General features: G+C 51.7%; 1 protein-coding gene across 1 annotated transcript in view; it reads left to right on the forward strand.

The window, feature by feature from the left end:
- Nucleotides 1–591: 591 nt before the first annotated feature.
- The window catches only part of ASB13 (ankyrin repeat and SOCS box containing 13), a 28,328-nt gene continuing 10,027 nt past the window's right edge, over nucleotides 592–18,892 (forward strand). The window contains exons 1-4 of the mRNA XM_026454793.1: nucleotides 592–700; nucleotides 14,684–14,871; nucleotides 16,300–16,450; nucleotides 18,556–18,690. Coding sequence (XP_026310578.1) covers nucleotides 658–700; nucleotides 14,684–14,871; nucleotides 16,300–16,450; nucleotides 18,556–18,690 — 517 coding nt within the window. The 5' untranslated portion in view covers nucleotides 592–657. The remainder of the gene's footprint in view (nucleotides 701–14,683; nucleotides 14,872–16,299; nucleotides 16,451–18,555; nucleotides 18,691–18,892) is intronic.

An 18,892-nucleotide genomic window follows, 5' to 3' on the forward strand; every position in this document is an offset into this window, starting at 1 on the left:
ATGGGGGAACTCGAGTACTCCGGAGCACCATCAGCATCAGTACAATGCAAGTGAACTTTGGAAGCTAGACGCATGCTTTGCACGTGGACACATAGACACATGCTTGCACAGGACACGTTTGCAATACATACATGTTTACACATGGACACATGTTTTGCACACGCTTGCACAGGACACACGCACAGGATGCATGTTTTGTACAGGACACGTTTTGCACATGGAAACATATCCATGGTTTGCACAGGGACACAGGGACGCATGCTTGCAATGGATACATGTTTACACACGGACGCATGTTTTGCACAGGGCATATGCACAGGATGCATGTTTTGCACATGGACACACACGTTTGCACAGGACAAGTGCACAGGACACGTTTTGCACCGGACGCATTCTTTGCACGGGACGCACGGTTTGCAGATGCAAGCACGCACGTTCCTCGGCGCGACGGGCGAAGCCCGGTGGCAGCGACAGCGGAGTCGGGACGCAGGGACCGCGCCTCCGGGAACCACGCCAAGGCGGCGGGAACTACAACTCCCGGCTGGGTCGCCTCGGGCCGACGCGCGTCCCAGCGCAGACTGGCCCCGCCCAGCGGCCGCGCGTAGCCTGGCACAGGTCCTGGCGCCCAGAGTCGCCGCGCGGCCGCGGGTGAGCCGCATGGAGCCCCGGGCGGCGGACGGCTGCTTCCTGGGCGACGTTGGTACGTGCGGGCGCCGCAGAAGGCAGGGCGAGGCCGCCGCGCCGGCTCCTGGGGCTGGCTGCGTATCGGATGGCCTGCGCTGGGGAGGTGGTGGCGCGCCCCAAGCTGGCTCCGTGGGCGGGAGCGTTTGGCTGGGTGGGCTGCGGTGAGAACAGGGTCGCAGTGGTGCCGCGCATCCCAGACGGGCTCTCATGTCTGGTGCCTTGTCCCAGGCCAGCGCACTGCGGGGCTGCAGTCCGTGGGGCTCGCCAGGTGTGGGGTTTTGCAACCGCAAACCCACCGAGCGCGGCGCGCCCTGGGGAAGGTGCGGGTCGCGTGCGGAACCGTTGCCCAGTGGCGGGGGAGAGCCTGGGAAATGCCCACGGTGCTCCCTCTCGGGGCAGCCAGTGAGAGCTGAACACCCTCCACTGGCGCGAGTGAGGCCGTGGCGCAGTGTCCGAGCATCCTGCAGAGGCGTCCGGGTGACCCCGAGTCCGCTCCAGTGAAGGTGGCCTTGGGGCACCGCAGCACACTCTGAAAAGTGCGATCCCAGTTCTGCACGCAGCCTTCTTTACCATCCGAGCAGCCCAAGAATGAAACGGATTTGAGGGAAGGACACTCTTTGGGGAAGCAAATTTTTTTGCTGCCTATGAAGCAATAATATGGTCACTGAAATGAACGACGGAAGCACTATGAAAGCCTAAAAAGAGAAAAAAAATCTAAGGTATATTCCTCCTGGTAAAAACAGTAGTGCACATAAGAGGGAAAAGTCTTAAGGGTAAATTTAGCTGAAGAGGAAGTTGCCGTCTTAGCAAGGCAAAGATATTTTAATTGACTTTGCAAAATAACCAGCTTTGACATGATCAAAGGTACCTAATAAGCATCTGTTTTTATTTGGCATTCCAGTCCAGGCAAACACAAGACTTTGACCCTGACACTGTGATCTGCATTTGATTAGCTTAATTGAGTAAGCAGTGAATAGCTAACGACGGAGGCTTATTTAAACACATATTTTAATATTTCTGTTCAGGGCATCACTTCTGAGCATGTCTTCTGCATCGTTTGTTAAGGAATGCATCTGTAGAAGAAAGGCACATTTTAAACTAATGAATCCGCAACTTTTGAGGTTCACTGGTATTTTTGACATTGTCATTTTTTATTTAATATATTTCTCCCCAAATAAGTTCTGCTGATGTTTTTTATTCCCAATGTAATGAATAAGCTAAATGTGTTGGATTCAAAACAGTACTGCCATTCCAGCAGCACTAGAGGCGAACTGTAGGAGCGTTAGTCAATTTTAACATTCTGACCTCAAATTCTGGATGTGTGGTGTACCCCGACCAAAACAGTTAGGCTTTTGGCTGTTGCCCAGTCTCTCATGCCTGTAATCCCAGCACTTAGGGAGGCCGAGGCAGGTGGATCACTTGAGGTCAGGAGTTGGAGATCAGCCTGGCCAACATGGCGAAACCCCGTCTCTACTAAAAATACAAAAATTAGCCGAGCATGATGGCGGGCGCCTGTAGTTCTAGCTATTCCAGAGACTGAGGCTGGAGAATCACTCGAACCTGGGAGGCAGAGGTTGCAGTGAGCCAGGATCGGGCCATTGCACTCCAGCCTGGGCGACAAGAGTGAAACTCTGTCTCAAAATAAATAAATAAAAATACAAAAATTAGCCAAGCATAGTGGCGGGCGCCTGTAATCTCAGCTACTTGGGAGGCTGAGGCAGGAGAATCACTTGAACCTGGGAGGCAGAGGTTGTAGTGAGCCAAGATCACGCCATTGCACTCCAGCCTGGGCGACAGAGTGAGACTCCGTCTTAAAATTAAATAAATAAATAAACAAACTCTGCATTCCCTATGGACGTCCTTCTGTGGAAGATGAACCTCTAACCTACTGGCTGCTCCCCCACTCCCCTGTATGTTCCCCGCAGGGTCCTCCAGTAGAATTGTTTTTGTTTAAATCAGATTTCAGTGTTGACGTTATTGTGACTATGTGAATATTGCAGCTGAGCCGCTTGCTATGTGGGGACTATGTTTCTCTCCTAGTGTAATGTCTTGCTTTTCTTGGACATGGCGGCTGTTGTTTTTGTTTACCTGTGGGTTTGGTGTTCTTTGCGCATAATCCCTAATTTATCCCCAGACAGTCTTCTTAGGCCCCTCAGATGAGCGACGGATCCTGTGTTCTCTGTCTCCTGGTTCAGTGTTTGGAGACGTGTGTCCCCTGCAGCCTTGGGTCTTCCAACTCTGTCTGCTGCGGCTCTGGAAAACCGGGGGGGGGGGGGGGGCAGGGGGTGTCTTCCTGTAGTTTATGGGGATTTGCGCATCCCTTTGCGTTCAGTGCCCTCCCGGGGTAGTTCAGATTCCCTGCCCTTCGCTGGTCCCCACCCCAGGTGCCAAGCCCGCCTTCTCTATCTTGGTTAGCCACTGCCCCAGCCTGCTCTCCAGCCCCCCGATGGTCTGGAAATCACTCCGCAGCCTGTTTGTTTTCTACTTGCTTATACGGATTTATGCCTCCCCACCGAGGTACTCTCAGTCGAGTGAGATCTTTGCGGAGGGACAGAGAAGATCCTCCGTGTTTGATGAAAAACACAGCTCTATCGTTCTTGATTTCAGTGTCAGGACAGGGAGAGGGAGAATCCACCAGGGTAGCAGTCCAGGGCATTTCTAAAAAGTAGAGAGTTACTTGGAGTGGGAGTCTATTTTATCCTAAAACAAGAATTCTAAGAGGGCCTGTTGACACACCAGAAAAGCCTATTTAGGGCCAACGAAAGTATCAGAGGAATGAAGGATCTCATAATAGCAAGTAACAAAGGCTTAGGAAGCATGTTTATGGGCAAAACAGTACCTCTATCGTCCTTCTTGATATGGCAGTCCTGGGAGACATTATCTGCTATCCTGAGGAAACCGAGGCTTAGGTGATTTAGGATGAAAAGCGTTTCTCGGGTCCCTTAACTGAGACGGGGAAGATGCGGGATCAGAACTCAGGGGTCCTGAGTCAGGGCCTGAGCTCCCATGGTGCCTTGGAGGTGGGATTGGCATTGGGGGACCCTCCCCATGCTCCCTGGGCCATAGCCTTTTGGGGTGGGCCAGGGGCAAGGGAGGAGTCGGGGTAGCAGATAATTGGATGAGTGATGAGGCAGTCAGGGGAGGAGACATTGAAGGATAATGCAGCGAATCCAGCGTGGTTTTAGCGCCATGCCGTGGAAGGAAATGCCTGTTATTCACCAAGCTCTCCTGACACCTTAGATCCTTTCTCCCGGTTCCTTTACTCCTTAGCCCATGTATTTTCACCTCTTTTCTCCTCGTCTTCTGCTTTCATTTATTCTTTCCCTTTCTTTTCTCCACTCTTACTGAGTTTTGACCATTTTGTCCCTTTAAGAAGGCAAATACTGGCATTTTTGCTTCATTGAACACATCTTGAAATCAGTCTGATGTTTGCTCTCAAGTTTACCGACAAACTATATTTTGGGGATTCATAATGAAACATTTAAAAAGACATGGTGGAAAAAGATCACCTTAGCAACAAAACACTGAGCCCAGACTTGTAAGTGGGAGTTGCTACATAGAAAAATAAAGATCAGTATTTTTTTCCTTTGGGTTTCAAGGACACTAAAACTGAAATTTGGGCTGCGCTATTAAAATTTGGTGATAGTGATAAGTGCCATGTGTTAGGCACCCTCTCTATGCCGGGGTTGTCACGTACACTGTCTTTAGTTGTTACCATGAGATCCTTCATTTCTCTTTTCCTCTGTGGTCTCTTTGTGCATTTAGCCCCCACTTTTATTCCCTTACTATCGCTTCCGTGTGGTTTGGACAGCAGGCAGAGATGAATGGATGCTACATTTGGCTTTTTCTGGGAGTGTTGATCCTCCAGGATCTCATCTCTCCCCTCCTCTCCCCTCCCCTCCTCTCCTCTCCTCTCCTCTCCTCTGCTCTCCTCTCAACAGAGTCTCACTCTGTCCCCCAGGCCGGAGTGCAGTGGCACGGTCTTGGCTCACTGCAGTCTCCACTTCCCGGTTCAAGTGATTTTCCTGTCTCAGCCTCCTGAGTAGCTGGGATTATTACTGGGATTACAGGCGTGTGCCACCACACCTAGCTAATTTTTCTATTTTGGTAGAGATGGGGTTTCACCACGTTAGCCAGGCTGATCTCAAACTCCTGACCTCAGGTGATCCGCCTGCCTTGGCCTCCCAAAGTGCTGGGATTACAGGTGTGAGCCACCACACCCGGCCCGTGGTCCAGCATTTCCAAGGCCTTTTCAGTTCTAATGGCCAGCGCGTGTTCATGAATCCTTAGCTTTCTGGGATGTTGGGGGGCTATGTCACTCAGGACTCTTGTCTTTTCCCTGAGAGCTGAGGATGAGCCTTTGAGAGCAGCATCAGAAAACCTTCTCTGGGGGCTTCCGGTGCCTGCCACGCTTCTTCTAGGTGGCCTCCCCAAGTGTGTGCTCGCCCACCCCGGCATGGGGGCTTCCGGTGCCTGCCATGCTTCTTCCAGGTGGCCTCCCCAAGTGTGTGCTCGCCCACCACGGCATGGCTTTATGGGTGCATCAGGGTGGAGGGCCCGCCCTCACCATTTCAAGGATCCTTACTGGAGTTTTGCAGGGAGGGCTTCTTCCAGAGCCTGCAGGGTTTTTTGATGCAGAAATGATATTTCTGCAGCCAGGACCCCAGACTCCCCTTGGTGATTTACTCTGAACAAAATTTCTGGCTCCAGCAACATTTAAGTGTACACTGTGGGCTGGGCGTGGGGCTCATGCCTGTAATCTCAGCACTTAGGGAGGCCGAGGCAGGAGGATCGCTTGAACCCAGGAGTTTGAGACCAGCCTGGGCAACATGGTGAAACCCTGTCTCTACAAAAAATGCAAAAATTATCCAGTGTGATGGTGGTGTATGGGCCTGTAGTCCCAGCTACTTGGGAGGCTGAGGTGGGAGGATCGATTGAACCTAGGTTGAGGCTGCAGTGAGCCCTGATCACACCACTGCACTTCAGCCTGGATGACAGAGTGAGACCCTGTGTCAAAAATAGATAAATTAAATAAATAGTAAGAAGAAAACAAAATAGGAAAAAAAGTGCATCTTGGGTATTTGACCTGGATTCAAAGCCAGCATGCTACAGGATCCGCTTTGTCTGGAAGGTGTCCCTGGTGGCATTTGAGGCTCTTTGTTGGAGTGGGCCCTGACCCTGGAGAGGCCCCAGGCTCAGCGGGGCGGGGTGGGGGGCAAGTGGCTCTGTTGCATTTATAAAGTTGCAGTCCCTGCAAGGGTCAAGTGAGGCCCGCCAGTGTGGGTGCAGGCAGGGCAGTGTGGAGGATGGGCTCTGGAGGTGCCCAGCTCTGCAGTGTGCAGGGGCCAGCAGGCCAGCTGCCTCCTAGACACAGGCTCTCTAGGGGGTGGCTGGGCCTGGGCACAGAGCTGCCACTTGGGCCCAACGGGCAGGGCTCTGGCTCTGGGGTGACTGAGGGGGATACTGGCAAACCAGCTGCCTGGGGGAAGAAATAAAGAAAAAGAAACAAAAATAAAAGTCTGCTTTGCTGCTTTCCCTGGTCTAAATGCTCATACCCCGGCTGGTTTCAAGCTGCTGGTGGTCTCTGGCCAGCAGAACCTGGATGTGCAGCAACCAGCGGTGGCGAGATGGCCCGGGACACTGCTGGGTGGCTTACAAGGCAGGGAGGGATGGAGGGGCTGGTGTCAGAGGGCCCGGGAACTGAGCAGAAAAACTGGGCAGAGACTCAGTCACCCGACTTAGGTAAGGATCGAGTTACTGGAGCTGGAGTGCAAGGTGGTGGGGGCTTGCTGTGGAACAAAGATGAGATGGAAGAACCTGCACCTGCCCTCCCCACAGGACTGGTAGGGTAATAATGACAGCAGTGATCCCAGAGCCATTACAGTGCCTGTTACTCAGAGCCTTTACAGGTGGCCAGGCACAGTTTCCTTCAGTCTTCACAGCACCCATTTGAGGAGAGAGGAGGCTGAGGCTTGGAGAGAGTAAGCTGTGAGACGGGCTTTGAACTCACGAGCGGGGCGGTTCCTGCAGCTTGCCCCTGTAGAGTCTGCTCCCTGAGGGTAGGCTGACCCTGAGCCACTTGGCCTGTTCAGCCAGGGCTTCCTGATCTCAAAGGACAGGTCAGTCCTGGGGCAGGGCGCAGCCTCAGATGGGAGGGTGTCAGGGCCCCAGCAAAGGGGGAAGAGAGGGGAGGAGGAGCTGCGGTCCAGAAAGTTTCACACCTGGCACACTGGCCTAGTCAGTAAGTTCATATCGTGGGTGGAAAAGTGGAGAGAATGTTCTGAAGCATGTGTCATTCCTTCTCAAGGTAACGTCTGCCGTAGTCTGCAGTGGATACATAGATGATGTCTATGAAATTCTAGTTTTCAGGGCAAAGGCTTTTGCCTGGCCATTCATGAGCTCAGGCCTGCAAGTGGCAAGTAAACAGGAGGGCTCATATACGTATCACTGTGACCTGAAGCAGAGGAGGAGGTAGGTAGAATCCAGCCATCAGCACTGGATCACGAGTCACCAGGGCTGCAGCCTTGGCTCTTGTTATAACACAAGTTCTTCATTTAATGGATGCATGAGCCTCCGCCTGGCCAGAGTGTAGGAGCGTCTTACTAGGTCTCAGGCCACTGTCCTAGGCTGGAAAGTGGAGCAGGGGACTGAACCCAGCGGCAGGGGTCCGAGTTCAGTCTGGCAGGAGAAGATGTGTGGGGAGTGCTTATTCATTCAGACACCTGCACATGCAGCCAGGGCGGGAAGACCGGCTAGCTGTGGTGCTATCCCCAAGGTGACGGGGGACGACCTTAGGGAAGGCCCAGGGAAGGAAGAATGCTGGTCAGCTGGTGGTGCGGCGATAATGTGGAGATGGCGTGGGTGGGTGGGCTGCATGCTTGGGAGGCTTCCTAAGGAGCAGGGGCTCCCTCAGTCGAGGAATTTCAGCCGGAAGCAAGGTGGGGAATGGGGCTAAAAAGGGCTTTCCAGGCAGGGGAAGGAACAGCATACACAAAGCATGGGGCTTGCAGCCACTGGATACTGTTGAGTCAGTAGAGTTTGATGTCACTGGACACGGCTGTGTGCGTGGCAGGGAGCCTGGGGACAGGGCCTGTGACTGCATGGTGTGGGCCTTATACCTTGCTTGGATTCTACCCTTGTGAACAGGCCCTGTCAGACCGGTGTGTTATTCACCTGCATCAGGGAGGGGCAGCCGGAGACCTATTACGTGGCAGCAGCGGAGGGAACTTGCCAGCACAACATGGAGTCTCAGGTTTCCAAGGCGGTGCTCTGCCAAGGGAGAGGGTGCAGGGATTGGGGAGGGGGGCGTTTTGCCACCACAGGGAGCCTGGCACAGGGGCTGGAAGCAGCCTGCAGTCCAGCCTGGCCAGTCCGTTCACTAACAGACAGCATTTCCTGGGCTCACTCCTCATTCATTTAAGGTCTGTGACCACAAGCTGTCCTTCCTGATTCTTTTCACCTGGGACGTTGGCCCCACCATTGCAGGGCTGAGTCATTGCTCTGTGGTGGTGGGTGCTGGGGGCTGACCTTTAGGCAGAGTGTGGGTCTCTTCGCCCCTGGAAGGGCCATCGGTGGTTTGGGGGTGTCAGGAAAGGTGACGAGGTGCAGCCCAGGCACCTGCTGTCCTCTGGCCTTCTATCCCTCCCTTCCCCACTGTAAATCTCCTGTGAGGACAGCCTCCGAGTGACAGTCCCCCCATGCTCTAGGTCCTCCAGCTTCTGATTACTTAAAAAAATTTTTTTTTCTATGTTTAATTGTAATAAAGAGTACATAACACAGAAGTTACCACCTTAGCCATTTTCAAGTGTCCATTTCAGTAGGGCTAAGTACATTTACATTTTTGTGTAACAGATCTCTAGAACTTTTTCATCCTGTAAAACTGAAATTCTGTCCCCATGAAATACTAACTCCCCATTTCCCCTCCCGCCAGCCCCTGGCAACTACCTTTCTATTCTCCATCTCCATGAACTTGACTACTCAAGGGACCTCACATAAGTGGAATCATGCAGTATTCGACTTTTCAGAAATGGATTATTTGGCTTTTTTTTTGAGACAGAATCACCCAGGCGGTAGTGCAATGTCATGATTTCAGCTCACTGCAACCTCCACCTCCCTGGTTCAAGTGATTCTCCTGCCTCAGCCTCCCGAGTAGCTGGGATTATAGGCATGGGCCACCATGCCTAGCTCATTTTTGTAATTTTATTAGAGGTGGGGTTTCACCATATTGCCCACCTCGGCCTCCCAAAGTGCTGGGATTACAGGTGCGAGCCACTGCGCCTGGCCAGAAATGGTGTATGTATGTATGTATGAATGTATGTATGTATGTATGTATTTTTGAGACAGTCTCACTCTGTTACCCAGGCCAGAGTGCAGTGGCACGATCTCAGCTCACTGCAACCTCCTGTCTCCTGGGTTCAAGCGATTCTCGTGCCTCAGCCTCTGAGTAGCTGGGACTACTGACACACCATGGATTACAGCCACCACGCCTGGCTAATTTTTGTATTCTTAGGAGAGATGGGGTTTCACCATGTTGGCTGTGCTGGTCTTGAACTCCTGACCTCAAGTGATCTGCCCACCTCAGCCTCCCAAAGTGCTGGGATTACAGGCGTGAGCCACCGTGCCCGGCCTAGAAATGGCTAGTTTGACTCAGGATAATGTCCTTAAGGTTCATCCATGTTGTAGCATGGGAGAGGATTTCCTTCGTTCCCAACGCTGAATAATAGTCCACCGGACACTTGGATTGTTGACGATAATGCTGCTATGATTGTGGGTGTACAAATGAATCTCTCTTCAAGACCTTGCTTTCAGTTCTTCTGGAGATATGCCCAGCAGTGGAGTTGCTGGATCATATAATATCCTATGTTTCATTTTTTAGGAACTGCCATATAGTCTTCCACAGTGGCTGGACCATTTTACATTCCCATCATCAGTGCATAAGGGCACCACTTTCTCCACATTCTCGCCAACACATATTTGGTTTTTTTTGATAATCCTAACAGGTGTGAGGTAGTATCTCATTGTGGTTTTGATTTGCATTTCTTTAATGATTAGTGATGTCGAATACCTTTTTTTATGTTCGTGGCCATGTGTATCCTCTTTAGAGAAATGTCTGTTCAACTCGTTTGCCTATTTTTAATTTGTGTGTTTTTTTTTGTTTTTTTGTTTTTCTTTTTTTGAGTTGCAGGAATTCTTTATATATCCTGGACTAACCCCTTATCGGGTATATGACTTGCAAATATTTTCTCCCATTCTGTGGGTTGCCATTTCACTCTGATTGTGCCCTTAGATGCACGGAAATTTCTTTTTTCTTTTTTTCCTATCATGTCTGCTGCTAATTTTTGCCCTTAATTGCTGCTGGTAAGACCATAGCAGCTGATGTAATTCACTAGAAATAAGTTGCATTTCCTTTATAGACTAGTGATACAGAGAAATAAAATTAGATTTTCTTTTAAAAATATTATGTCTAGTTGTAACTGAACCCATATTTGGCTGCTTACTGTTCAAAAGCCAAACACGAGAGACAAGAGTTGGTGGCAGGTTTATTTAGAGAGCCTGCAAACCAGGAAGATGGTAGACAAGTGTCTAAAGTGCCATCTAAGTCAGTACAGGTTTCAGGTTCTTAATTATGTTGAGAGCAGTGGGAAGAGGAGGCTGTTGGGATGACGAGGTAACCGAGGACCGCTGACATCTGGGCACCAGCGAGGGTCCGAGGTTGGGAACGTCTTTGTCCTTGATCACGTCACAGCGTTCCTATAAATCTTTAACAAAACATAGCTAGTTGTTTACATGCTTTCCTTTTAATCCCAGAGTTAATTTCAAAACTACGCAATTGCTCTTTTTGCATATTATCTCAATGCTCTAAAAGTATCCTAGCCTCTGCGTAAGAATGAATAAAGGCCCCTTAAACAAAAATGTTAGTTCTTTTGCTGTTTTACTGCTATGGACTTTTTAAAAAATTTATTTATTTTTTATTTTTTTTCTCGAGACAGAGTCTTACTCTGTCACCCAGGCTGGAGTGCAATGGCGTGATCTCGGCTCACTGCAACCTCCACCTCCTGGGTTCAAGCAATTCTGCTGCCTCAGCCTCCTGAGTAGTTGGGATTACAGGTACGTGCCACCATACCCGGCTAATTTTTTGTATTTTTAGTAGAGACGGGGTTTCACCATGTTGGCCAGGCTGGTCTTGAACTCCTGACCTCGTGATCCACCCACCTCAGCCTCCCAAAGTGCTGGGATTACAGGGGTGAACCACCTTGCCCGGCCAGACTTTATAATTGGTTTTAGTAACTCCTTTCATTCACTTACTCATCCACTCACCCACTGAGCAACCACGTGGATACCAGCATCTTCCTGGACAGTGCCAGGTTCTAGGGTACAAAGGTGAATAAGCGGTGCCCAAGGTAGACCTGGCTGCAGCTCTGCAGCCTCTGTGACCTTCCCTGGCCATCCCTGGGCACTGGGGCTCTTGCTTCTGATCCGTCACCAGACATGATCGCAGTTGTCATGTTGTGAATTATCTGCACATGTGTTCCCTGGTCCCTGCCTGTGAGCTGTCTGTGGCTGCATCTTAGTCATCTTTGTGTGTGGCAGCAGAAGACGCTAAATCTACCTGGACATCTTGTGAATGGAGGCACGTCGGGAACGCGCCTTCCCTGCTCAGGTGGCCTCCTGAGATGCATTTTCCTTTTTTGCTGCAAGACCTAGGCCTCACCCTGGCTTCCTCTTCTTTTTCAAGTGGCAGCCTCTCCTTCTACCCTTGGGATTTTGCTCCCTGCAGATTGATTTTGCGAGGTGGCGGGCGCCTGTAGTCCCAGCTACTCGGGAGGCTGAGGCAGGAGAATGGTGTAAACCCGGGAGGCGGAGCTTGCAGTGAGCTGAGATCCAGCCACTGCACTCCAGCCTGGGCGACAGAGCGAGACTCTGTCTCAAAAAAAAAAAAAAAAAAAGCACTAAAAGTGACACTAAACCACTTCTCACTAACCCCAGGAGGTCAGTGGGTTACTGTTCATTACAACTGGTGGGGCCGAGGGCCACCTGGAGACGGTTAGTCAAATGGAAGCTTGACTTTTACATTTTGTGGGGATCGAATCTTCCTTTGTGGTTCAGTTCTCCCTAGTCCCCACGTCCACTGACATAGGGTCACCCAGGCTCTTTGGCTGTGGACAAGACAGATAGGTACAATTGGAGGCGAAAATACTATAAACAGCTGGGCGTGGTGGCTCACACCTGTAATCTCAGCACTTTGGGAGGCCGAGGTGGGTGAATCATGAAGTCAGGAGTTCGAGACCAGCCTGGCCAACATGGTGAAACCTCGTCTCTACTAAAAATACAAAAAATTACCTGGGCATGGTGGCACACGCCTGTAATCTCAGCTACTCGGTAGGCTGAGGAAGGAGAATCGCTTGAACCCGGAAGGCAGACGTTGCAGTGAGCTGAGATTGTGCCACTACACTCCAGCCCTGGTGACAGTGCAAGACTCTGTCTCAAAAAAAAAAACCAAAAAAAAAAAAAACCCACAAAAATACTACAAACAGACAATGTTTATTGAGCACTGATTGGTGCCAGGCCCCACCCTTTAAGTGCATCTACCTATTTCAATTCATTGAATGTTCATAGACCATGTTCATAGACCACCTATGAAGAAAAAATAATTGTTATCGCAACTTACAGGTAAAGAAACTGACATTCGGGGAAGTTGTGTTTTGGGTAAGCTGATAAAAGGCTGAGCTGAGTTTCCACCAAGCAGTTCTGTGCAGTTGTGGCTCCAGGGAACTCTTAACCCTGGTCTCAGTGCCAAAGGCAGAGGTGGGGGAGGGTGGCAATGTGGGGATCTCTAAGAGCAGACAGAGTCATCAGCACTAACTGATGAGGCTGCCCACCTGCAGAGGAAATTCGATGCAGATACCTTCTTTTTTTTTTTTTTTTTTTTTAGACAGAGTTTTGCTCTTGTTGTCCAGGCTATAGTGCAGTGGCGTGATCTGGGCTCACTGTAACCTCTACCTCCTGGGTTCAAGCGATTCTCCTGCCTCAGCCTCCCAAGTTGCTGGGATTACAGGCATGCAACACCATGTAATTTTTAAAAATATTTTTAGTAGAGATGGGATTTCACCATGTTGGCCAGGCCGGTTTCAAACCCCTGACCTCAAGTGATCCGCCCGCCTTAGCCTCCCAAAGTGGTGAGATGACAAGCGTGAGCCACAGCACCTGGCCCAGATACACTTTTTTACTTTGTAAAAGTAAGATCTGGGGAAGATCCAGGTGATAGGAAGGTTTTCCAGGGACATGTCGGAATAGTAAGAGGAAACTGTTGATTGAGAAGAGGTGTGTGATGTGATCTTGTCTGCTCGAAGCTGGGGAGTTGACGGTAAGGATATGTCAGCTTTTATCCAGCGCTGTTGTCATTTATGACATTTTAAAGTGTCTAGAAGACTTCTCTGTGTCTGAGATGGGTGCTGAGAAAACATAGGCGTGTGTGGTTTCTGCATCTGGGGAGTTTACGGTCTGTACGAGTTAGCGAGCTTTTGTCTGCACTTGGTTTAGACAATAAAGAAATGTGACAAAGCCCACCCGTTGGCTTGGCTCCAGGCACTTGATGGTCCTTGACTCGTCCTCCAGGTTCCAGTCCTTTCCCGGCTTTGCCATTCCTGTAGGTCCTGTCTTCAGGCAGGTAGCCAGATGGCTTAGCAGATTCAAGTTCACACCCAGGCAGTATCCAGAGAAGGAAGGGAGACAGCCTTCCCCTCGAGCTCCTTCTTGGGAGTGAACAGAATATGGAAGCTTGGAGGCCTCTTCACAGACTCTCCCTCACCTCTCCTTAGCTAGAGTTGGGCTGGATGCTGTATGGGAAATAGGATCACTATGATTGACTGAGACTAAAAAAAAAAAAAGAAAGAAAGAAAGAAAAACCCAGTTAACATCATCCTTAAAGGTGAACGACTAAATGCTCTCCCCTGAGACTAGAAACAAGACAAGGATGTTGGCTCTCACCCCTTCTGTTCCACATTGCACTGCAAGTCCTAGCCAGAGCAATTCAACAAGAAAAAGAAATAAAAGGGCTGGGCGTGATGGCTCACGCCTGTAATCCCAGCACTTTGGGAGGCTGAGGCGGGTAGATCACCTGAGGTCAGGAGTTTGAGACCATCCTGGCCAACATGGTGAAACCCCATCTCTACTAAAAATACAGAAATTAGCTGGGTGTGATGGTGTGTGCCTGTAATCCCAGCTACTTGGGAGACTGAGGCAGGAGAATCGCTTGAACCCGGGAGGCAGAGGTTTCAGTGAGCTGAGATCACACCATTGCACTCCAGCCTGGGTGACGCAGTGAGACTCCATCTCATAAATAAATAAATAAATAAATAAATAAATAAATGGCATCCACATTAGAAAGGAAGAAGTTAAACGATCTTTGTTTGCAGATGACATGACCTTGTATATAGACAAGCCTGAGGACGCCACTAAAGTGGAGTGATTGAAGCATGGATTCTGAAGGCAGTCGAGTGCAGGAGACACTGTAAATGCAGTGGTCTGAGCGTGTGTGTGAGCTTTGTGGGAAGTGTTTCCCAGGGAAGTTGTTTTTCCTGGGCCCACCTGGAGGATGTAAACGTTTCACCAGGAAATTGCTGAGTGGACAGTTGGCAGAGGGCAAAGGTGGGCGTGTTAGCAGAGAAGGATGTGGAACTGCAGGGGAGTGGTGGGCACCTGTGCCTGCAGAGCGGGTTTATGCTGGGGCAGTGGTGGGAGGTGGACCGTGGAGGTGAGCAGCGTCCACAGGATGGAGCCCCTTGTAGGCCTTGCCCAGGAGTTTGGACTCCAGCCTTCAGGCGGGGGGGTGGGGGGGTGGGGGGAGGGGTGCCTCAGGGATCTTTATAGAAGTGCTGCGACAATTGCATGATCACGGATGGTGCCTTGGTGGCATCAGGGGCCCTGGAGTCTTAACGTGTGCTCATTTGTTCTGGATGGAAGTGGCAGGGTCTTAGCATGAGGTCCCCTTCCTTTCCAGGTTTCTGGGTGGAACGGACCCCTGTGCATGAGGCAGCCCAGCGGGGTGAGAGCCTGCAGCTGCAACAGCTGATCGAGAGTGGTGCCTGTGTGAACCAGGTCACTGTGGACTCCATCACGCCCCTGCACGCGGCCAGTCTGCAGGGCCAGGCGCGGTGCGTGCAGCTGCTGCTGGCAGCTGGGGCCCAGGTGAGTGGCCCATCAGGGCAGACCCCCAGACTGGCTGCAGCTGCCAGAATGGAGAAGGTTGACTCAGGAGAACTTGGAAAAGAGGGGAGGGTGGGGGCGGCACTGTGTCCACTGCACACAGGTACCAGGAAGCCTATGGCTGAGAAGTGCTTGTGGACCTGGCTGTTAGGAGGTCCCGGTGGTGGAAGAAAGGGCAACCTGAGCAAACTGATGGTGGGAGTGCCAGCCCTGTGGTGGGCAGGAGCCAGCAGGCTGGCCACGGTCTAGATACAGGCTCTCTCAGGGGTGGCCAGACCTGGGCGCAGAGCTGCTGCTTGGGCCCAAAGAGCAGGGTTCAGGCTTTAGGATGACTCAGTGGGATGCTGGCCTGCCAGCTCTCCAAAAAAAGGAACAAAAACAAAACTCTGTATTGCTGCTTTCCCTGGTGTAAATGTTCCCACCCTGGCTAGTATTAAGCCACCGGGGGTTTCTGATCAGCAGAATTCCTGGCACATTGGCAGCCAGCTCTCCTGAGCTGGCAAACAGTGGCCCGGCACACCCCTGGCCAATGTACCAGGGACACAAGGAACTGGTCTCAGAGTTCAAGGGGTGGGGAAAAGGGAAGACGGTGTACTGTTTATTCTTCCCAAAAGCTTGGAATGGAACCCGTGTCAGTGTGTACCCAAATAGAATTTGAATTTGGACAAATGCTAAATAAAATTTGCCAATTTGGGGAGTTGCCTTTTTCCTGGCCTCTGACTTTCTCACTAGGGGAGGCATGGTAAGCTGTCTCAGGCTTTCGTTGAGGTTAGAGGTTTTTATTGTTTTTTGAGACAAGGTCTTACTCTGTCACCTACGCTGGAATGCAGTGACGTGATCATAACTGACTGCAGCCTCGTCCTCCTTGACTCAGGTGATCCTTCCACCTCAGCCTCCCAGGTAGCTGGGACTATAGGTGTGCTAATTTTTGTATTTTTTCTAGAGACAGGGTTTCGCCATGTTGCCCAGGCTGGTCTCGAACTCCTGAGCTCAAGTGACCCTCCTCGCCTTCCAAAGTGCTGGGGTTACAGGTGTGAGCCACTGTGCCCAGCTGAAGTTAGAGTTTTTAAAACTCATGTTTAAAGCCTACCTCTCCCAGCTTGCAGCCTAGGGTTCCCCTGTCCTGCTCTGTGCTTAGTAGGTGTTTGGGGTAGGGGTGGTGAGGGGGCAGCTGAGCTTATCCTGCCCCCAGAGAAAATAATCCTGAACGAGATGACTTTTGTACTCAGGAGGCTATGGGTGCTCCCCAGCTACATGCTGTCTCTTGCGGTGTTCTCGCCTAGCACATAATAGCAAAGCAAACTGGTGCTTCTAAGAAGCATCTTAGCAAAGATGAACCTGCAGCAGGGTGGGAAAGCGGGTTGCGTGGCGTTTCTCTGCCCTTTGATACTTGTGTCTTCCTTCCATGAGGTGGATGCTCGCAACATCGACGGCAGCACCCCGCTCTGCGATGCCTGCGCCTCGGGCAGCATCGAGTGTGTGAAGCTCTTGCTGTCCTACGGGGCCAAGGTCAACCCTCCTTTGTACACAGCATCCCCCCTGCACGAGGCCTGCATGAGCGGTGAGTTGGCAGATGACTGGGCTGGCCCAGCTGGGCCCTGGAAGTTTCCTCCTTTCTGGGATTAAAGGATTTTGGGAAGGAAGCAGAGTAGACGAATTGGGAGCCCTTGGCGGGTGAAGGAGAGTTCTGAGTCTGTTTCCGGCTCTCGGTGGCTCAACTGCAGAGATTCTAAGCTTTCCCTCCTTGAGGTCTTCCTCCAAGGCTGGGGCGGGTGACTCTACGGTAGGATTCTGTGTCCAAGCCAGGGCTCCTCGGGCCCCTCCACATTAGCACCAGGGCCTGGGGCACTCTGCAGAGGCTCACTTGGGCTTTGCTGTAGTGTGCTCTGCAGGTCCCTGATTGAGATGGGAGAGGACAGAGAAATGTGTCCCAAGAGCCTGGGCCAGGAGGCTGTGTGCGGTGCTCTCAAAACAGAGTGCTGGTCCTGCAGGCTCAGTGAGCGGGTGGGACTTCAGCTGCCCTCCGAAAACAGGCGCATTGCAGGTGCTGGGAAGATAAAAGGGCACCCCGAGGCTGGGGGACATTCCTTGTCCTGTCTTACTGCATTAGAAGCTCCCAGGGGAGCGGAGAGGACTGGAATTTAGGGTGAGACCAGCTGGTGGGAAGATATTTAAATGACAAAGGAGTTTGGATTCTACTCTTTTGAGCAGAGGCTGCAAACCCTGGCTTATATCTTGACCGGCCAGCATGGCCTTTGTCTTTGGATGCACGTCTGGGGTGCAGGGTATGGGGTATGTGCCCTCCACGGTGCTGGCAGAACCACGGCTGCCTGTGGCTCACCCCTGATTCCTGCTGTCAGGTCTTTCCATGTCTACAGGCCATGGGGACAGCTCCACGGAGCTCTTGAAGGTTTCTGAGCAGATGTTGAGGGCCAGGAAAACAGAAGTTGGGGAAGGTTCATTTAGTGACCCTCCATGTGCAGACAGATGGAGGTGGCAGTGGTGGTCGGGGTCTCCTAGAAGCAGAGGAATGAGTTGGGGACCGTCGCTGGGATCAAGGTGGCCAGTGCTCAGAGTAGGCTGGTGCAGTGGGATGGGTTCATTTAGAAGGTTTGGGGAGGAATCCGTAGGATTTGGTATGAAGGGGAGGCTCAAGAAGTCAGAAATGGGTCAGGTTTGAGTCAGGAGCAGGGACCCCAGGAAAGGGAGAGGGCTCTGGAGTGGGAGACACTGGCTAGTGGCCAGCACATGGCTCTGGGGCTGGGTGTGAGGCTGGTGGGGACAATCAGGGAGCTGCCAACAATGAAGAGGTAATTGAGTGACAGGGAAGGATGGAGCCTCGACGGAATGTGCAGGGGCGGGACGGTGGGGGGCCTGGAACCGCGCTCCAAATCCACATTACAGACCCAGGAAGAGGAGCTGCTTAAGAGGCAGGAGAGGCCAGGTGCTGTGGCTCATGCCCTTGGTAATCCTAGCACTTTGGGAGCCTGAGGTGGGCGGATCACTTGAGGTCAGGAGTTTGAGATCAGCCTGACCAACATGGTGAAGCCCCATCTCTACTAAAAATACAAAAAAATTAGCCAGGCGTGGTGGTGCACGCCTGTAATTCCAGCTATCTGGGAGGCTGAGGTGGGAGAATTGCTTGAATCCAGGAGGTGGAGGTTGTAGTGAGCTGAGATTGCACCACTGCATTCCATCCTGGGCAACAGAATGAGACTGTCAAAAAAAAAAAAAAAAAAGAGGCAGGAGAGGCAGCTGCCGTGGGGCACGGGAGGATGACCTGCCTAAGAAAGTCTGGGGGGTTTCCTGGGAGACTGGGCTCAGTGCCGACAGCTGCAGGTAGACACAGGACAGGAGGGCAGCGGGAGTTTTCCCTGACCCATTCTAGGTGGTGCCCCATGTCTCCTGTTCTCACAGCAATAGGCCGGCCAGGTCCGTTTCTCCCACTGCTGTGAGCCCTCCCCTCCTCAGGGGGACGCAGAGCCATGTCCTGGCTTCCTGAGGGCCATGCGGGCATGAACTCCTCCCTAGGTTGGGATGCAGGCCTGCCTGGCTTCCCTGCCCTGCACCAGGGATGGAGGCTGCTGCAGCTGCCGCGTCTGCGTGCTCGTTGTCTCCAGTGTCCGTATTCAAGGACATTGTCCCCCCTTTTCCATGTATCTTAAGGGAGTTCCGAATGTGTGAAGCTTCTTATTGATGTCGGGGCCAATCTGGAAGCGCACGATTGCCATTTTGGGACCCCTCTGCACGTTGCCTGTGCCCGGGAGCATCTGGACTGTGTCAAAGTGCTGCTCAATGCAGGTGAGTGGGTGTTTACCTGCGCGGGTGTTTACCTGAGTGAGTGTTTACCTGCGCGGGTGTTTACCTGAGTGGGTGTTTACCTGCGCGGGTGTTTACCTGAGTGGGTGTTTACCTGCGTGGGTGTTTATCTGAGTGAGTGTTTACCCGCACGAGTGTTTACCTGAGTGGGTGTTTACCTGCGTGGGTGTTTATCTGAGTGGGT

Source organism: Piliocolobus tephrosceles, chromosome 9 (assembly GCF_002776525.5).
Source record: "Piliocolobus tephrosceles isolate RC106 chromosome 9, ASM277652v3, whole genome shotgun sequence".
NCBI lineage: Eukaryota > Metazoa > Chordata > Mammalia > Primates > Cercopithecidae > Piliocolobus > Piliocolobus tephrosceles.